The sequence below is a fragment of the Myiozetetes cayanensis genome, unplaced genomic scaffold, assembly GCF_022539395.1.
Source record: "Myiozetetes cayanensis isolate MyiCay16 unplaced genomic scaffold, myiCay2020 scf34, whole genome shotgun sequence".
In the NCBI taxonomy this organism is placed as follows: Eukaryota; Metazoa; Chordata; class Aves; order Passeriformes; family Tyrannidae; genus Myiozetetes; species Myiozetetes cayanensis.
In genome coordinates this window covers 1,707,456-1,722,407 of record NW_026087566.1, presented here as the reverse complement: position 1 = coordinate 1,722,407, position 14,952 = coordinate 1,707,456, and the positions used below count along the sequence as shown (strand labels likewise).

The 14,952-nt window shown below is 46.2% G+C and overlaps 1 protein-coding gene across 7 annotated transcripts in view; it reads right to left on the bottom strand.

The window, feature by feature from the left end:
• TANC2 (tetratricopeptide repeat, ankyrin repeat and coiled-coil containing 2) overlaps nt 1–14,952 on the bottom strand; it is a 202,057-nt gene that overhangs the window by 88,799 nt on the left and 98,306 nt on the right. For all 7 annotated transcript variants that reach the window (XR_007630274.1, XM_050327573.1, XM_050327574.1 and 4 more), the window contains one exon: nt 1,808–1,956. Coding sequence is in view for 6 of the 7 variants with exons in the window: in XM_050327573.1 (XP_050183530.1) it covers nt 1,808–1,956 (149 nt within the window). In the remaining variant the exon portion in view is untranslated. The remainder of the gene's footprint in view (nt 1–1,807; nt 1,957–14,952) is intronic.

The following is a 14,952-nucleotide window of genomic DNA, read 5'->3' as shown; positions in this document are numbered from 1 at the left end:
AGGGACACCTACACTGGACCCAGGCACAGCTGCAGCCTTCCACTGTCTGCAGGGGTTTGGAGAGATGACACAACCCCGCTCCTCTCAGAGGTGAAAAGAGGGAAAGGACAAGAAGCGACAGTCACGGGTTCTACCAAGGAAATTTTCTATTAGAGGAAAAAAGTTCTGCACAGCTGAAGTGGCTGACCCTGGGAGAGGCTGACCCTGGGACAGAGAGCCCATGGATTCTCCACCCATGGAGATCTCCAAACCCTGCCTGGACATGCCCTGAGCACCACAGTCCCTCCCTGCACCCAGCCCTGCCTCCAGCTGGGGGGGTGGATGGGATGGGATGACTCCCGAGGTCACTTCTAACCTTGAGTATTCCACCATTCTGGGCAAGTGCTGACAGCAGGAGACGTTCACAAAGAAAGGAAAAAATTAACTTGGTAATTGAGGAACCAGCCTCTCTTTATCTTCTTCAGCACATGAATAGCATTCTGGAAAACTTTTTCATGCAAAAATTAGCACACAGCCCAAGATACCAATCTATTTTAGAGGACAACTCTCTGCTGTTTCTCTTTAGATTTTTCTTTTATTTATTCTCCAAAGACATCTTTGGCTTTAGAGAAAAGATGGGAATTTAATTTTTGTCAAAAGGCAACAACAAAAGGAACCATTTATAGTAGAAAGCTCGGCTTGGCTTTGAAGTATTCAGTTCAAATAGGTGCCTGTTAAAAGGACATTTTCTAGCCCAGTGTATAGTAAAGTCCATTTCAAATCCATCACAACTTGCATTAAAAAAAATTGAATGAAAGTGTTAAAATATGCGTGTGTTAAAGGCAAAAACTGGACTAAACTACATTTCTTGGCTCTCAAGCAAACTTTAGCCCAGGAGATCAAAAACCTTTTGTGTCAGTCAAGCCAACCTGGCCTTGGACACTCCCAGGGATGGGGCAGTCATGGTCCTGTGCTGAGGACAGGCTCTTCCTGGCTGCCACTTTTCACCACCTCTTCTCTTAAGGAATTCAGGTCCTCTGAATTACACCTGTGTTAAATATCTGAGTGACCTGTGCAGAGTCACACGATGACTGCTAAAACAAGACAGAATTACAAGTGTTTGCTGAGTTTCATCCTCTTCTGTTACATACTGGACTATCCACCTGTCAATTAGAAAAAAAAAATGGGGATGCAAAATGTCTCCTGGTTTCATTCTCCTCTCACCAACACTGTGAATTGTCCAGGTTTGAGGAGAAGGAGGGAGAAATTCAGGCTCAGGCAGTTTCCACAAAATCTGTATCACAGCCTGGAGGATTTCTGCTTTCCAGCCAGCCAGGGGGATTGTAACAAGCTCCATCACAATAAAGATTTTATGATTTGCCTTCTCTACCTGTTTTCAAGCATGAAATCACCTTGTTGGGCAAACACGAGCAAGAACTGTGACTATCTGTAAAATCAGGCTATTACCCCGTCCCTCCACCTCGTGCAGAGCCCGGGAGCCTTTATGTAACACCACTAAAGCACTCCTGAAAACACCACCACAGCGAAGACAGAGGCAAGAACAGCTTATTTTGGTCACTGTAAGCTGATTAGAAACGCTGCCCACTCCTGCACTTGCGGCAGCAGAGGAACAACAGAAGCCTTTTCGCTGATCCCTGACCCGCATCCCGCTGCTCCGCGGGGATGAGTCACTGCAGGACGAGGGGACACAGCCTTTAGCACCAGCACCACTAGGAGACACTTGCCTGCCGTGGAATCAGGCAATAACCACCCTCTGCCGTGCTCCAGAGAGATCCCAACCAGCAGGGATCAGGGTGGGGGGTCGTACCTGGTTCTCGTCCTGCACCTCCATGCTGTACTGGGGCCCTGGCTGAACCTCCGTGACTTTCTCTCCGAGGAGGAAGCCCAGGCGAGTCATGAGTGTGTTTGCTGCCTCATCTACGGATGGAGGGGGTCCCAGCTCCTGCTCAGTATCACCTAAACGGGAAGAAAACCAGATTCAGACAGGAATTTGTTTCACCTTGGCTGCTGCCCGGTGGTTTCGCCGACCCAACGCCGCTACCTCTTCCCGCTGCGCCCTCGGGGATCCGGCTTTTCGGGTTATTCATGTTGCTCAAGCCTGTTTTACCATGCTGTGCTGGTCATTCACTTCAGGTCATGCATTGCCAATGTGTGTTTTTTCCAAGGGTTAGCTGTAGTTCCTCCTCTCACTGCTTGTTATTTTCTCCCAAGGAAGCAAACCCAGGCATCCTGCTGTCCCACGGCACGTCCACCAGAGAATGAGATTGCCCAGAGAGTGTTTGCTCTCCTCCCTCACACAGAAACTGCCTGCAAGTTACTCCCAGAGAAGACAAGACTACAGGTGCCCGTTTGGAAAGGATTCCATGAGCTTCCAGACCTGTGCTATTGAGTGCTTAAGAGGAAAGACCAGGACAGAAAATCCATGTGCACCTTCCACTGTCACCTGCTGTCCCCAAACATGCTCATGGTCATACAGCAAATCAAGCCTCTCCAGACACCAACACACCCTGCTGGGCCATGACTCGAAAGTCCACCTGCCAATTCCCCATCAAGTCTATAAAACAGACCAAAACCAACATTCCAGATAGTTTTTCCCGATTTTTTTCCACCACCTGAAGGAAAAGTGGGACAGAAAAGCTCCCAGCTAGCAATGCACACCAGGAAAGGGCCAGGCATGGATACTGGCACTTCTGTATCCATTTAATTTTATAACAAAAACCTGTGGAGGTTTTAAACTCGCATTCTCACACATAAGTTGGGCTCTGAAAGTCAAGCTCACACCAGCAGCAGGGTTAAACCTGAAGGTCAAGATTTTGCCACGTTACACTGAAGCAATACCGTGCTTAGTGCAGTTGTAGGAGGCTAATTAGGATTTGCAATTAGTCTACAGTTAATTATTCATCTGATAATGTACAATCTGGAAGAGAGCCCGTCTCCATTTCCCAGCTCTGCCCTGGTTTGGGCTGCAGCTCCAGTAAAAGGATGTTACCTTAACATAAAATACTCCTTTTTGATAACTGCAACTGAAACCCACAAATCACACGGCGTGGGATACACACAAAACCTCGGGAAATTAAAACCAGTTGCTTCCAGAAATTCCCATTTACTCCCACAATGGAAGTTTACAGCAGTTTTCTGGTGTGTCACTACTGCAAAATTAAAAACCCCAGAGCGCCTCCCGTGCAACCACGGCTGCTGTTCCTACAGCACCAGCTCTGGGAGCTGAGCATCTGCAACAGTCCTTCCACGGTGGCTTCACTCTTATGAAAATGGATGATACAGTAGGATCACAGAAGGCTTCCTTGAAGTTATTGAATCCCCATTGTACTGCTGGAACCGATGCTGACGTGAATCCGATAGATTTAAGAGAGACAAATTTAGATGGATGGCCCAATTTGCTGAACTGCTGACCACCCACAGTCAGTCTGGGGGCATTCACTGTCTCTGGGAGCCCAAGCCAGAACAGAGACACTTACGTAAAATGAAAATTAGGGAGACTTTTGTTTCCAAGGTTATTTTTCTTTCCTTGCAAAAGGAAGAACTTTTAGACTTTACCCTAAATAGCTGTACCCAGGATATGGAGGTTCTGAATCATTACAAGTTTATTGTGCATTCCCCTGCATTCTGGCTCCAGAACCAGGACATTAATGATACTCAAATAGTGCTGGCTTACACATCTGGGCAGAAAGGAAGAGCTGGATCTACCTCTGCCCTGCCCACCTGGGAGGATTTAGGAGTGCCCAGGTGATGCTGGGGCAGCTGCAGGGCACTGGGCACAGCCAGTTTCCTTCAGCTCAGCATTGGGAACTACTCCCAAACCAAACTCACTCCTTGGAGGTTGAGTTTAAACTCGTCCTTAAACCTCTCTTTTTTTTTTACTACCCCTAAGAAAACCCCACCAGGCACAAAACTGGCTTTCACCTGCAAAATAAAGAAAAGTCCAAGCTTATCCAGGTCACTGCATTGGAACATGGAAGATACAGAGGATAAGAACTGTCTGCTTTGATAACAGCCCTAATGGCAGGGGGGTTGGAACCACAACATCTCTGGGGTCCCTTCAATCCAAACCGTTCTCTGATTGCAATTCAGAGAATCATGGAAATGTCTGGGTTGGAAGGGACCTTAAAGACCATTCAGCTCCACTCCCCTGCCATGGTAGGGACATCTTCCACCAGCCCAGGGTGCTCCAAGCCCCGTCCAACCTGGCCTTGGACACTTCCAGGGATCCAGGGGCAGCCACAGCTTCTCTGGGCAACCTGTGCCAGGGCCTGCCCACCCTCCCAGCCAAGAATTCCTTCCCAATATCCCACCTAAACCTGCCCTCCTTCAGCTTAAAGCCATTCCCCCTTGTCCCATCACTCCATGCTCACTCCCTGTGAGACGCTGCTCATGGCTCACGGTATCAACAGCTGAGCTCTGAGAGCTCCACATTTCATGCAGAACTCTCAATTTTATTTTATTACAACCTGGCTTTCAAAGTGCAGATAACTCTGAGCATAAGCAAAGCTCCATTGTACTGGATTATTCCCTCCTTAGGTCTCAAAAAACACGTGCAGTTGTTTAACTGAGTGCTGAAGAACAGACAGCACAGCTCTGAGGTGCTTTGAATGGGTATTATGGAAAGAAGCTGTAAGTTGCCTTTCAGGGCTGACAGTAAGACCTAATACTCTCTTCCTAAGTTCAAGGAAAGGGTATAAGTGGTTTGTTTTTTTTCCTCCCTTCCCACGTGTGCCATCCAGTTGGTGCCGCAGCCACATCTTACACTCACTCCAGCACACTCGGTTCCTCCAGCCTCACCAGGGAAATCTGAGCACAGAGCTGATAACAGAACTGGCCTGAGGTATTTTTAGCTGCTCTGACACCACTGCTATAACCAGCTACAGCAGCTCAAACACACCCCCCAGTCAACTCCAGCTAGCAACCTCTGGTGTATCAACAGCCAGCAACACCCTGCCCAGCTGTGCACATGCAAACCCCAAACCCATCAGTGGATCCAACATGCTCATGGCCTGAATCAGCTCACGTGCCTCTGCATCAACAGTCAGTAACATTAAACCAACAGCCAACTGCTCAGTGCCAGGAGTTTTAAAGAAGAATTAAAAAACCCTCCCTGACTCAATGCATGTGCACGAGGGGGTTTTAAGAGTTCTGTGTGACCTGCTGTCCCTTTATGTTCAGCTGAAAGCTTATATTTGTATATAAACACACATAAAACTACAGGAGGAAAGGGCTCCTGACTTTCCCTTCTGCTTGTCCTGCTCTGGATCACTCCATGCATGGAGCAGTGTTACATCTGCAGGCTCTGAGTTCCTGTTCCCACTGTTCTTAACGCTCTGGGAGATAAAAATGCCACACAACCTAAACACAGGCAGTGTTTTATTCCAAAAGGACACCCTGCTTCACATCTCTTTGAGAGCTTTTATCCATTTCTGCCACAAAATCCTGCAGTTACCTGTTTTTTCCAAAGATTAGGGATTAAAAGAAGTATCCTTTAACCCCATTTTTATTACTACCTAAAATTCAATTGCGTATTTCACACAATCTTTTATTATTACCTTTCACTTTTTAGAGGATACCTTTAATTTCTGTACAGCTCACTAAGAAAGACTCTGAATGTCTTATTTTTGAGTTCTTTCGGTTTTGCAGTGCAAAGGAAGGCTGGCTGCTTACATTTTTCTTACCAAAAAAAAAATAATAAATAATCCCTGTACTCCTTGGACAAATTACCTCTGCTTCTAACCAGGCTGGAGCTTTGGAGACTAATCTGTCTTGGAGCTGTTCATGGATTTTTATTTATGTCATTAGAAATAAGCAATTCCCTTGCAATATGTTTGTGCTCTGCAGGCTGGATCCGTGATGAAAGTCCTTGGACCTGCAGCAAACAGCTCGTAAATCTCTTGACTCTGGTACCTGAAATGCTGACTCCAGGTTTGGAGCACTTGCCTTCCAATTAAACACAGCAAATTCCAAGTGGGGAAAAGTTTCCCTATTAAATTTTTGGGGGAATAACTTTTAGTGATGTTTAGAAAAGGCATTGGTCATGTGGGTGGTGACAGAGCATCTCCACCACCAACCTGCCTGAGAGCTCCTCCCCTGCCTGACGCTGCAAGAACCATTTTCAAACATTACACTTCACTAATCATTAACAATAATTAAACCCAACATTCAATTATTTAGACACTTCAAAAAGAGTGGAGATACCCAAGGCTCACACATGCACCTTTTTTCCCTCTATTTTAAACAGCTGCAGCAGATCCCAGCAGTGCACACCCCCACACTTGCCAGCTACTTCTGCCACCCTTTTTAAGTTAATGACTTTTATTCTTTAACCCAGCCGCAAAAATGCAAATTAGAAACGTTACAACCTGAGCCTGTCAAGCAATTTCTACCCCCTGGATCCTTCCTCCCTTCACAAAAAAATTCAACCCACTTTGAGCACGTCAGCAGAGCTCTGCCATTCGCCCTGGAATTTATCTGATTTAGGGCATTTAGGAGCAATTTTAGGGAGCCTGGCAGCTCTTTCACACGTCTTACCTACAAATACCCTTCGGGTTTTTGGAAGGAGTCAACTCTTTAACACCTCTGTCAGCGTCACAGGCAGCAGGATGGAGTTTATAGGTGCTCATAAAGTTCCTTGAAAATCAAATATATCATTTCACAACAGTTATTGGGTTCGCTCTTTTCAAGAAACCACTCAAAAGGTACAATGTTTTTGCACATGATCATTTTCAAACAGTGTTTCTGTTCCCTCCTTTCAATTCCTACATGAAAGCTGCCACATATTTCAGCTGCAATTGCTTACAAGCAAATGAAATTTCTTTATGATTTATTTGATAATTCTGGGACTGATTTGATAGGCACCATCATCTAATTCCAGATAAACGATGGAGGGCAGTGCCCCCGGGAGACACTAACAATGAGCCTGTACTCCAGAGAATATTTTGGGTTTAATGGCTGTACTTTGACTTCCAAAACATCTGAAATCTATTTCAGTGAGTGTCTAACAAGAAGAAATGGGTAACAGTTCCCTAAGTGGCACCATCCCTGAATTTGCCTGAATACGAGCCTGAATCATCTTAAAAAAATGAATAATTCTTAAATTAGCCAAGAGAAAAATAGAATAGTTCTGTGCAAAGAGCAGGCACCTATGGAAGGGCAGATATAAATGATACCATTTTGGATTTTGATCTTCAATTACATAACTGCAGAGTTTTATCTAACAACTTCCCTCTCTCCATGTGACCCGAATCTGTCCCGTTATTATGTACATCTGCTTTAAATTATTCTGGATACACTTGAGCCGTATTTGGAAAACGTCCTTGACCATTCCTGCCTATCCCCCTAATCTCAGAATTAATGGAAGATTTTTTTTGTTATTAGTCTTGTTTGCATCGAGAAGAGAACTTTTTTTTGAAAACCACTGAGGGATGAAGGCTGCCCATCCCCATCACTGTAAATGTCTATTTTTGTACTGCTGCACCTCCAATCCTGGGGTTGGTTTGGGCCCCTCAGGATAAGAAGGACATGGAGGGGCTGGAGCAGAAGGAGCTGAGGGAGCTGGGGGGGCTCAGCCTGGAGAAAAGGAGGCTCAGGGGGGACCTTCTGGCTCTGCAATCCCTGACAGGAGGGGGGAGCTGGGGGGGGTCGGGCTCTGCTCCCAGGGAACAGGGACAGGAGGAGAGGGAACGGCCTCCAGCTGTGCCAGGGGAGGGTTAGGTTGGATATCAGGGAAGTTTCTTCACCAAAAGGGTTGTCCAGCCCTGGAACAGGTGGAGTCCCCATCCCTGGCAGTGCTCAGAAAAACATGGACTTGATGATCTTACAGGTCTTTTCCAACCTTAACAATTCTATGATTCAAATATTAATAGTTCTGTGAGAGCAACAAGAAACAGCCTGACCAATCCCACCACAGACAAGTGGCAGAGTAAATATATTCTCCTGGATATTGAGCCCAGAGCCCTCTCCTTTTTCAAAAGAAATTCTCCTCATCCCAGTACCTAAATCCTGCTCCCTCCCCACCTCCTTTCCTGATGATGTCCTTTAATATTCCTTCAGCCCTTTAATATTCCTTCAAGTGGATTGTCAGAAAGACGGTTATTTTTAATCCCAAACCCTTCTGAGCCAGAGCAGGCAGTGACTGGAACTTCACTGCTCTCACAAGGATCTAATTCCACGCATTTCATGTTCTGGAGATAAAAAAACACCTCTGCATGTGCAGGGGGATGAGTTTTCCTGGGGTTCAGGTCCTATTTAAGGACCACGAAAATGGGAATGGGGGGAAATGAGGAGGTATTCAGGGCACTTATCACAGAATAATATGACATAGAGAGAAAAAAAAAGGCCATAATTATAATAAATATGAGCCTGGGCAAGTGGAACATCTCCTGAAAGCAGGATTACACTTCGATCTGAGCTCTTTACCAAATTAAGGACACGAGGATGGAAGCACCAAGTCCCCCACTGATGGAAAGCACAGATGAAATTATTTCTTCCTTTACAGTTTTTGCATTTTAGCTCTAAAACAACCCCTGGCCATAAACACAGGTCTGTGCTTCCGGCTCTGAACACTCATCACTGATTGATTAAAGGCCTTGGCTCCTAAATAAAGCTGTTTGGGTGTTTATTTTTAGGGCTTTCAACTGACCTTTTATTCCAGACAGGTTTGAGGCTGGTGTTTTACGCTCTCAGTGATGCAGAGGGGGGCACAGCATCAAAAAAGAACAAATCCTCCCTTAAGTACTATTTGCTTGCTAAAATCTCTTTTTCATTTTACTATATTAGGCACGTTGCATCATATACACCTAAATAATTTCTTTAATTTCAGCAACTGGTTTTCAAAACCTCTCACATTCCCTCCTCCTCCTCCCATTTCCCTCTTCCTCCTCCCATTTCTCACATCATAAAACTGATAGAAATCTCACAGGAATTTTGCAGAACCTGCTCCCTCATGGTCAGGCCAAGCCTGCCCCACTAACAGGGGCAAAAAAATACATATATTTATTTTCATGTATTATGTATAAAACATCATATTTCCATCAATGTGTAAGATCCATTTAGATTTCCATCTGCAAAGCCCACACACTCCTTTCCATCCTCAGCAGCTACAACAGGGGCAGAGGCAGCTCAGACCCTTTTTTGCCCCCACAAGGCAGCAAACAGCCCCAATTTCAGCACTTTGAGAAGAAAAATTTACAAAAGGGCGTTCTGACAAGCAACTTTCCTTCTCCCAAAATGGTTTTGCCAGGTCAAAACCCAGTGAGTGTATCATGAGCCAAATCTTTATTGGTTATGACTTTCCTGTCCCCTTTGACCACTGTTAACTGGGAGGTCGTGGGGTTGCAGCTGAGCAAGAGACAATGACAGCACAAAGGCCTTGTCATTACCTGATCTGATCTATCAGCACATCCCCAGAGCACATTAATTAAAAGCAAATCAGGCTAAACTGTGACTTGTTGCATTTGCAACGCTGGCAGTAATCTCAAAAACCCACTACAGCCATTATGGATCTAAATGAGATTTCCAAAGTTCTACTTGGGTATAAAAACTACTACAGAGATGGAATAATTGTTGTTACCAGCTTTTAGAATACCAAGCCAGGCTGGAACAACCTGGGCTAGTGCCAAGTGTCCCTGCCCATGACAGGGGGTGGGACTGGATGAGCTGTAAGGTCCCTTCCAATCCAAATCATTGCATGATTCTCTTAATTCCTTTCCGTGCTGTTTTCAAACAGAACCAATGTGTGTAGGGCTGTTCCAACATCCCTTCAGTGACTGGAGAAGGGAAGACTACTCTCCATATGGATGAGATCCATTTCAAATTTACTGTTTCTCTAAAGCACGAACTACGTCAGTGAAAATCGTACCCCACTCAAACAACCCCCCCCCCTGCAGCAGGGTGAAGTTACACAGCACAGAATCTGCAACTTCACCCATAAAATCTGCTACAGTCTCAGATCAAAGACAATTTTGGAGCCTGCAGTAAGTTCCTGACCACTGGAGGAATTGTACCAGCCCGGTACAACCAGTGCTCCCCCAGTAAGGCTGTGCTTTCAAACTGGCACCCGGCCAAAGTGTTCCGATTCAAAGGGATCGTTTCCAAGCGACTTGGGAGTCAAATAATTAGTGACATAAAACATCAAAAATTCTGCTTAATGAAGCAGAAAATCTACTGTGGTCCAGGAGGTCAGGAGCAAATTGATCTCCTTTCTTCAGGGTCCCGGAGAACTGAGCACAGGGGAGGGGGCAAACCCGATTTCACAAGGGCAACAACAGCCAGGCTGGAGAGAGGATAAAGAAGTTCTTGTTCTGAAGGCCTGGGGAGGGTGAGGAAGTCAAGGCAACTGGCAGGAGAGCACCAGTCACGGTGTGGCTTTCAGAGAGCTGCATATTTGCACTCAGGAGCAGCTCTCCATGGCATCGCTCAAGCTCAAGGACTCTCACCGGCTCGGCTCGTGTGGGCACTGGGACACGGGAACCAGGCCTAGGAAAGGATGGAGCACTTCCCTACCAATGCAACCAGCCTTCCTCCTCCTGTTTTAGCTGGTAAAAGCAATATGGAGGGGTTTGCCTCCATAAAATGCTGAAACAAAATGACAGCAGCCCCAAAACATCGTGGGGAAAGAAGTGGAGTTACTGAGCGCTTCCCTCTGGAGTATCTGGGAATAAATATCTGAGCCAGGGGGAGAAAAGGAGGACTGGTTACTCCCATCAGTCACTAATTAACACAACCATCATCTCCTCCCTTTCTGCCTCCCTTAGCATCCCAGGATTTCCACTTAGGGCAGGCATAAACACGAGGCAAAGCCCAACTTCTAATTAAACTCTGCCTAAAGAGCTCCTGAAGACCTCTGAAAAGCTAAAATGGAAGATGAGGTTTTTAAAGACATTGAGAGCATTGTAAGCAAGAATCCAAAGGCTACTGGGACAGGGCTGTCACCACCAGGTCAGGTTGTCACCACCCCAGGACCAGCCTAGCAGATGCTGAGTGGGAACAGCGTCCCCACAAGATGAACAAGGCTGAAATGAATCCCCAAATCTAGTTTGACAGGCAGGATCCTCCCCAAATTGGAGGTACTGAAGGCTCTTTTCTCCAAAAGAAGGGAAAACAAAGAGGCAATGATTTAGTTTTGGCCAGAATTGGTAATTATAAAATGCAAGTGCAGACCAGAGCTCCTGTGACACTTGAGGAAGACACTGAGAAACACCAGAGCCTTCAGCACCGAGTGGGCAGCACTGCTGGGAGTTCAAAGGGCACATTTTACCATTCTGCCAGCAATAAATTGAGATCCTGAAGGTGGAAAAACAGCTGAAAATTTCACTTGGATGACAGTGGCAGCAGATGCCTTTGATTACCAAGTGTAATAAATTGTCCAAAGGAAATTAAGCAGAAGGCAAACAGGAGAGAGAGATTTGTTACCTGAGACCTGGGTGGGGGGGGAATCCATTGCAACTTTTCAATGTGATTTCTGGACCTGAGACAGGAGACTTTGGACCTGTGCAGAATCTGTCAGGTCTGAGATAAATCAATGTCCTGTGATCTCAGCCAGAGCTGAAACTGCTGCAGAGTGAAATTCCAGGTAAGTTATCCATCATTAGAAGGTTCCAGTGACTCTGGTGGAAGACAGGGTGATGTTCTATTATTAGCCATGTCTCTGTTTCATCCATAAGAGATAACTTTGTTTTAGAGGTGGATGTATTTGGCCAACAAAGGAGCTGAAGATGGAGCCCTTTGCAGAAGAGGTGATTTGAGGCATCTGAGCAAGCAGAGACAGTGCTGGAGATCTGCACTGGGCTCAGAGTCCAGGACCTGCCATCATCCCATGCACCTCATCCACTGCAACTTGCTGGATTCCCTGGGATCCATCTGGATGGGCAGCCAGAGGGGGAGGCTGCAGGAACTTCTGCTGCTGAAGTACCTGATGTGCAACACACCATCCAGGTTGACATCTCTGGCAGCAGCCACAACACCTGGAAGTTCTTCACATTAATGGAATTTGGATCCTTTAAGAGCCCTTTGCCCCCCTTTTTCCCTTTTTATTTTTGCCCCCAGAGAGATGAACCCAAACCCTGGGTGGTAAGGGAAGTTGGATGTTCCCAGATCACATCAGGAAGCTTCCAGAATACCACAATATCTCCAGTTATTTAACAGCTAGAACACATGGCAATAATCTATGGGATTCATATCATTTTAATTTCTTCTCTTGAGCATCTCCCCTTTGACAAGATGACTCAATAAACCCTAAATTCTGAACCCAGTCACTGTTCTCCAAACTCGATGCTACCTGACAGCAAGTGGTGTGTGGCCAATCCCAAACGGATTCACACCTGGAATTCTACCAATTCCTTCAGCATTCCTCTCTCAGAACCAGAACTTCAGACCGGGGTGGGGCTTGTTTTGTTGATCCAGGAGTTGATTCTGAAGCTGTTTCCACCCCTTGATACGGCAGAAGGAACCAGCACCGTCCTCCCAAGAGCAGCGCGAGGGAAGTCAATCGCTACCATGGCAACCGATGTGCCAAATCACTGCTCTTCTGCAATCAGGGCTGATCACAACCATTTCCCATTCCCTTCAGGTCAGTGGGCTTGGCAATGCTGGGACAACCACAAGATTCAACAGCAAAACCCTCTGTCAGACCACGGCTGGGTTTGACTATTCCCTCTCCTTCCCCCAGTCCATCGCTGTCCAGTGTCACAGAGATCGGACCAGGAAACTGCTGGCTGAAATTTTGTGGGCATTTTTGCCTCTCTGCCTGTTATTTTTTCGCCATGAAACATCAGAGTACAATGCCTGGTTCCTGCATTCCCTCTGAAAGAGCTTTTTCCAACACCTGAGGGGTGTTTTGTTGCGTTCAGGGGGATTGTGTAAGACGAGAAATACACATTTTACGTGATGAAAAGAAAGCAGCAGCAGCAAGCAGAGGGCAAGCTCGACGATTCTTCAACCAAAGGAAGAGAAAAAGGAGTGATGAGATGAACACAAATGCTGCTGAGATGGTAGATCACCCCTCTCTGTTTGTGGTGGCAGCACCGCCGTGATTCCTAACTCAATCAGGGCTGGAAACAGATGCCTGGCAGCCTCATGTGGAACAAGCAAACAGCCCCTGACCAGACACTCAACATTTGTGTCCCAAAATTTCCCAGAGAAGGAGTTAATCAAATTAAAAGATAATGTCATAACATACTTAGCCTTTGGAACACAGAGACAAGGTAATAAATCACACAAAACGCAACTGCAAACATTAATCTGAGGGGAAAAGGCCGTTACCTGAAAGCACCATCCATCTCTGACCATTTCCAAGAGCTTTCCTGAGCACTTAGAAGTCAAAACATGTTTTAGCTACCACGAGTAACAAAAAGCAGCTCAACAAAGAAAGATGTCTCCATTAAGTCACTGAGTCACAGAGTTGTTTGGGTAGAAGGGACTTAAAGATCATCCAGTGCCACTCCCTGCCATGGGCAGGGACACCTTCCACCAGCCCAGGGTGCTCCAAGCCACGTCCAACCCGGCCGTGGACACTTCCAGGGATCCAGGAGCAGCCACAGCTTCTCTGGGCAACCTGTGCCAGGGCCTGCCCACCCTCCCAGGGTAGAAACAAGGAATCAATTCCTTCTCCTCCACTGACATTCCAAGGCAGAAAGTGCTGGATTGAACCCTGAACAACCACTGCAATCAAAAGAACATTTACAGAAATATAACTCTGGTACAAATGGGTTTCTCAAAGCCACGAAGCAGCTTGTTTTGTCATCGTCAGAGATGCAACAACTATAAAATGTGGGCCAATTTCTGCTTTCACCTCGACAGATTTAATTAATTTTTAGCCACCTACACTCTTTCCTCCAAACAACGAATGTAATTTTAAAAAAAAAAAAAATTATACCAAGCTTTAAAACTTTACCACGTCCTTGCTATTAAAACTTCCCTCAAAAGACACTCAGCACCTTGATGTTCTCTCTTTTTCCTCGAAGTTGGAACGTCGGGAGCGCGTCACCCCACACGCTGACTCACCCTGGAGATGTCACAACCAATCCTCCCCCCCAGAGCACGAGAGGCCACTGGTGGCACCGTGGTTGCTCAGGAAACCACCTCCCTGGAATGTGCTGAAATCTGCCTGAAGCCTTAAAATAAACATTTTGGTATTGGGCAGAACTTCGCCTCTCTCGGCATCACCTCCAACTGAAATCGTCATTCCTGGGTGCAGAGCAGATAATGTTCTCTTTTCTTTGCTAGTTAGGGGTTTTTAAACTGCCTTTAAGCAGATAATTAATTACATTTCTTGTCAGGGGATCGTGTTACAAACCCCTCCACCTCCACTCCACTGCCAGGCAGACCTCCAGCCTAATCTTCTTCCTTCTTTCAACTCACGCCATCGTTCCAGGAGATGCTCAGGGTTTAGCTCTGTGTGCTGATCCTTCACAGGACACACATGTTTTAGAAGGGGTTAGAGTAAGTCTAACACTGAAGAAAGGAGCTGTATTTCCTTGGAAAACTGACTGCAGGCAGTGCCTGAAGCTTTGCCATGATCCAGGGTAGGACTCAGCCCCTCTTCCTCCACCAGGAGCTGGACCCTACACCCAGACTCAAAGTCTTTTGGTCCCTACAAGTTGTCCACATCTTTGTTCTTTCTTTTCTTCTTCACACAAGGATTCCTCCCCCCTCAACCACTTGCTTCCTTCCAATGTCTCATCTCCTGAGCTCCTTCAATCCAACCTTCCAGCCCAGCAAAACCTCCAGCCACTTCCACAGCAGGATCCATAGATCCAGGCAGATTCCTTCCAGGAACAGCTTCAGAAACCCTTCCCCAACAGATTCCTCCCTATTCCAAGTACATTTGGGGACTGGCTTAGTAGTGGTCTTAGCAGAGTTGGGTTTATGGCTGAACTTTATGATTTTAAAGGTCTTCTCCAATCTAAATCATTCCCTGACTCCACTGTGACAACCCCCCTGCTGTCACTT